General features: G+C 37.4%; 1 protein-coding gene across 1 annotated transcript in view; it reads left to right on the top strand.

Annotated features, from left to right (window-relative positions):
• Positions 1-1,019: 1,019 nt before the first annotated feature.
• Positions 1,020-1,839, top strand: part of notch1a (notch receptor 1a) — a gene marked incomplete at its 5' end in the record, with an annotated part of 23,506 nt that continues 22,686 nt past the window's right edge. The window contains 1 exon segment of the mRNA XM_032540024.1: positions 1,020-1,175. Within this exon segment, the coding sequence (XP_032395915.1) occupies positions 1,118-1,175 (58 nt within the window).

The following is a 1,839-nucleotide window of genomic DNA, read 5'->3' as shown; positions in this document are numbered from 1 at the left end:
GAAGTGTGTGTATCAAAGGACAATGGACTGGCTTTTGTAGTCGCACCTTTATTTGATTTTTTCATAGAATGGCCTTTTGTGGTTCTCTACTGTCAGTTGTGGAAGTCAAGTTAAGTAGTATTTCTGCATACAGAGTTCTTGGAACCCAAGGTGCTACCACAAAAATACACACATGCATGTAGCGAATTAATATTTAAACAAAAAGCAACATAGACACACAAAAAAGAACTATACAGATTTTTTTTTACTGTTTTTTTACTTTAACAGTAGCAATACAACACTGTTAAAATATTGCATACATTTAAAAGTCCTGCATTTAAAATCTTACTCAAGTAAAAGTACAGAAGTAATATCAGCAAGATGTAAGTCAAAGACAAATACTAATGCGTGATTGTGCAAGAACCATTTAATGTTAAGTTGTGATGGAGCTCATTGAACTATGTCAGTAGTTGGTAAAAACTAATAATTAATATAGATAATGATTTATAGGTTGATCATATTTTGGGTGTATCTAAGTTGTCAAATAAATGCAAACAAGTTACAAACAAGTACTATTCTCTTTGAAATGTGGAAGTAGCAACACCACAATGTATAAAATATAGTCCTACATCGAAAGTAAAAGAAAAGTAAAAGTACTCCCCAAAGATAAATGGCCCGTGAATGTTCTGATTTACTACTGAGGCATTCATGTTTAGAACACAATTTTCTGTATTTTATCATGGTGGCGCTCCAGTTTAAAGTAGGTCTATATCATATATTGTTGGACAGGTACATTTATAACAATGCATCAACTTTTATAAGCGCGCGCGCGCGCATGTGTGTCTGTGTGTTGGGAGAGAGCGGCTTTTATTTGGCCTGAGGAGGTGGAGGATAGGGGGAGGAGGGAGGAGTGGGAGGAACTTGTAGAATTGCCTGCAGATTTCATTGAGAACTCGGAAAGCACCAGGTTAACATCTTTGAACTGAGTCCTCTCGAAGACCTTTCCTCTCTCACTGTTGGATTTACCTTTTTTCCTCAAGGATATTTATTTCAAGCAAACACCTGGAGTGTCCCTAACTGTGGATCTATGCGAACCCTACGTGGGAGTCAACGGCATTTGTGAAGTTGAACAGGAGGAATGCATCGTTTCTTTGTGAAACTAACATTTCTCATTCCTGCAATCGTCATCTCACAAGGTAAAAAAAAAAAAAATCTGTAAAAGAATTGTTGTAGAGTGTCACAATATCGCGGAGAGCATGACTGAGGGTTAGGAAGGAAACCTCAAAGAATTCAAATTAGGTTTTAAAGAAGTTAGTGAATGGTTACTATCTGTGTTTATTTGATCATTAACCTTACCTCGGGGTTTTATCTGCTATACAAGTATGAGCTGAAGACTAAAAACTGATAAAATCTAGTAAATACCGTAACAACTTTTATTGACTTACATTAAAAGCCTTTCTTAGTCGTGGGCATGAATTCACTACAAGTGCAGGAGCCAAATGCTGCGGTGTGATTGGCTGCTGTACGCTTGTGAAAGTTATTTCACACAAGTTAACTGTTTATTTTGTCTGCACAGGCAGTAATACCAGTGTTAATTGGCACTCTTAATACAATAAACAAGTTTAAAAAAAAAACTAAAAAAAAACTTACGACTAGGCTACTACGGAAACCAAAACCCATGATTGTATTGTTAGTTTTGTCTTGCAACCACATTTCATGGATTATACCTTAACAAAAATATTTGGATGTAGCTAGGTCTTAAATTGTTCTGAGAACCGGTTTTAAATAACATGGGGGATAATGGAAGCGGGTGCGTGTGTTGGGGCCGGGAGACGCGGTGGGGGGGGGGGGGGGGGGGGG

Source organism: Etheostoma spectabile, chromosome 16 (assembly GCF_008692095.1).
Source record: "Etheostoma spectabile isolate EspeVRDwgs_2016 chromosome 16, UIUC_Espe_1.0, whole genome shotgun sequence".
Classification (NCBI taxonomy): Eukaryota; Metazoa; Chordata; class Actinopteri; order Perciformes; family Percidae; genus Etheostoma; species Etheostoma spectabile.
This window is presented reverse-complemented; position numbering and strand designations above follow the sequence as displayed.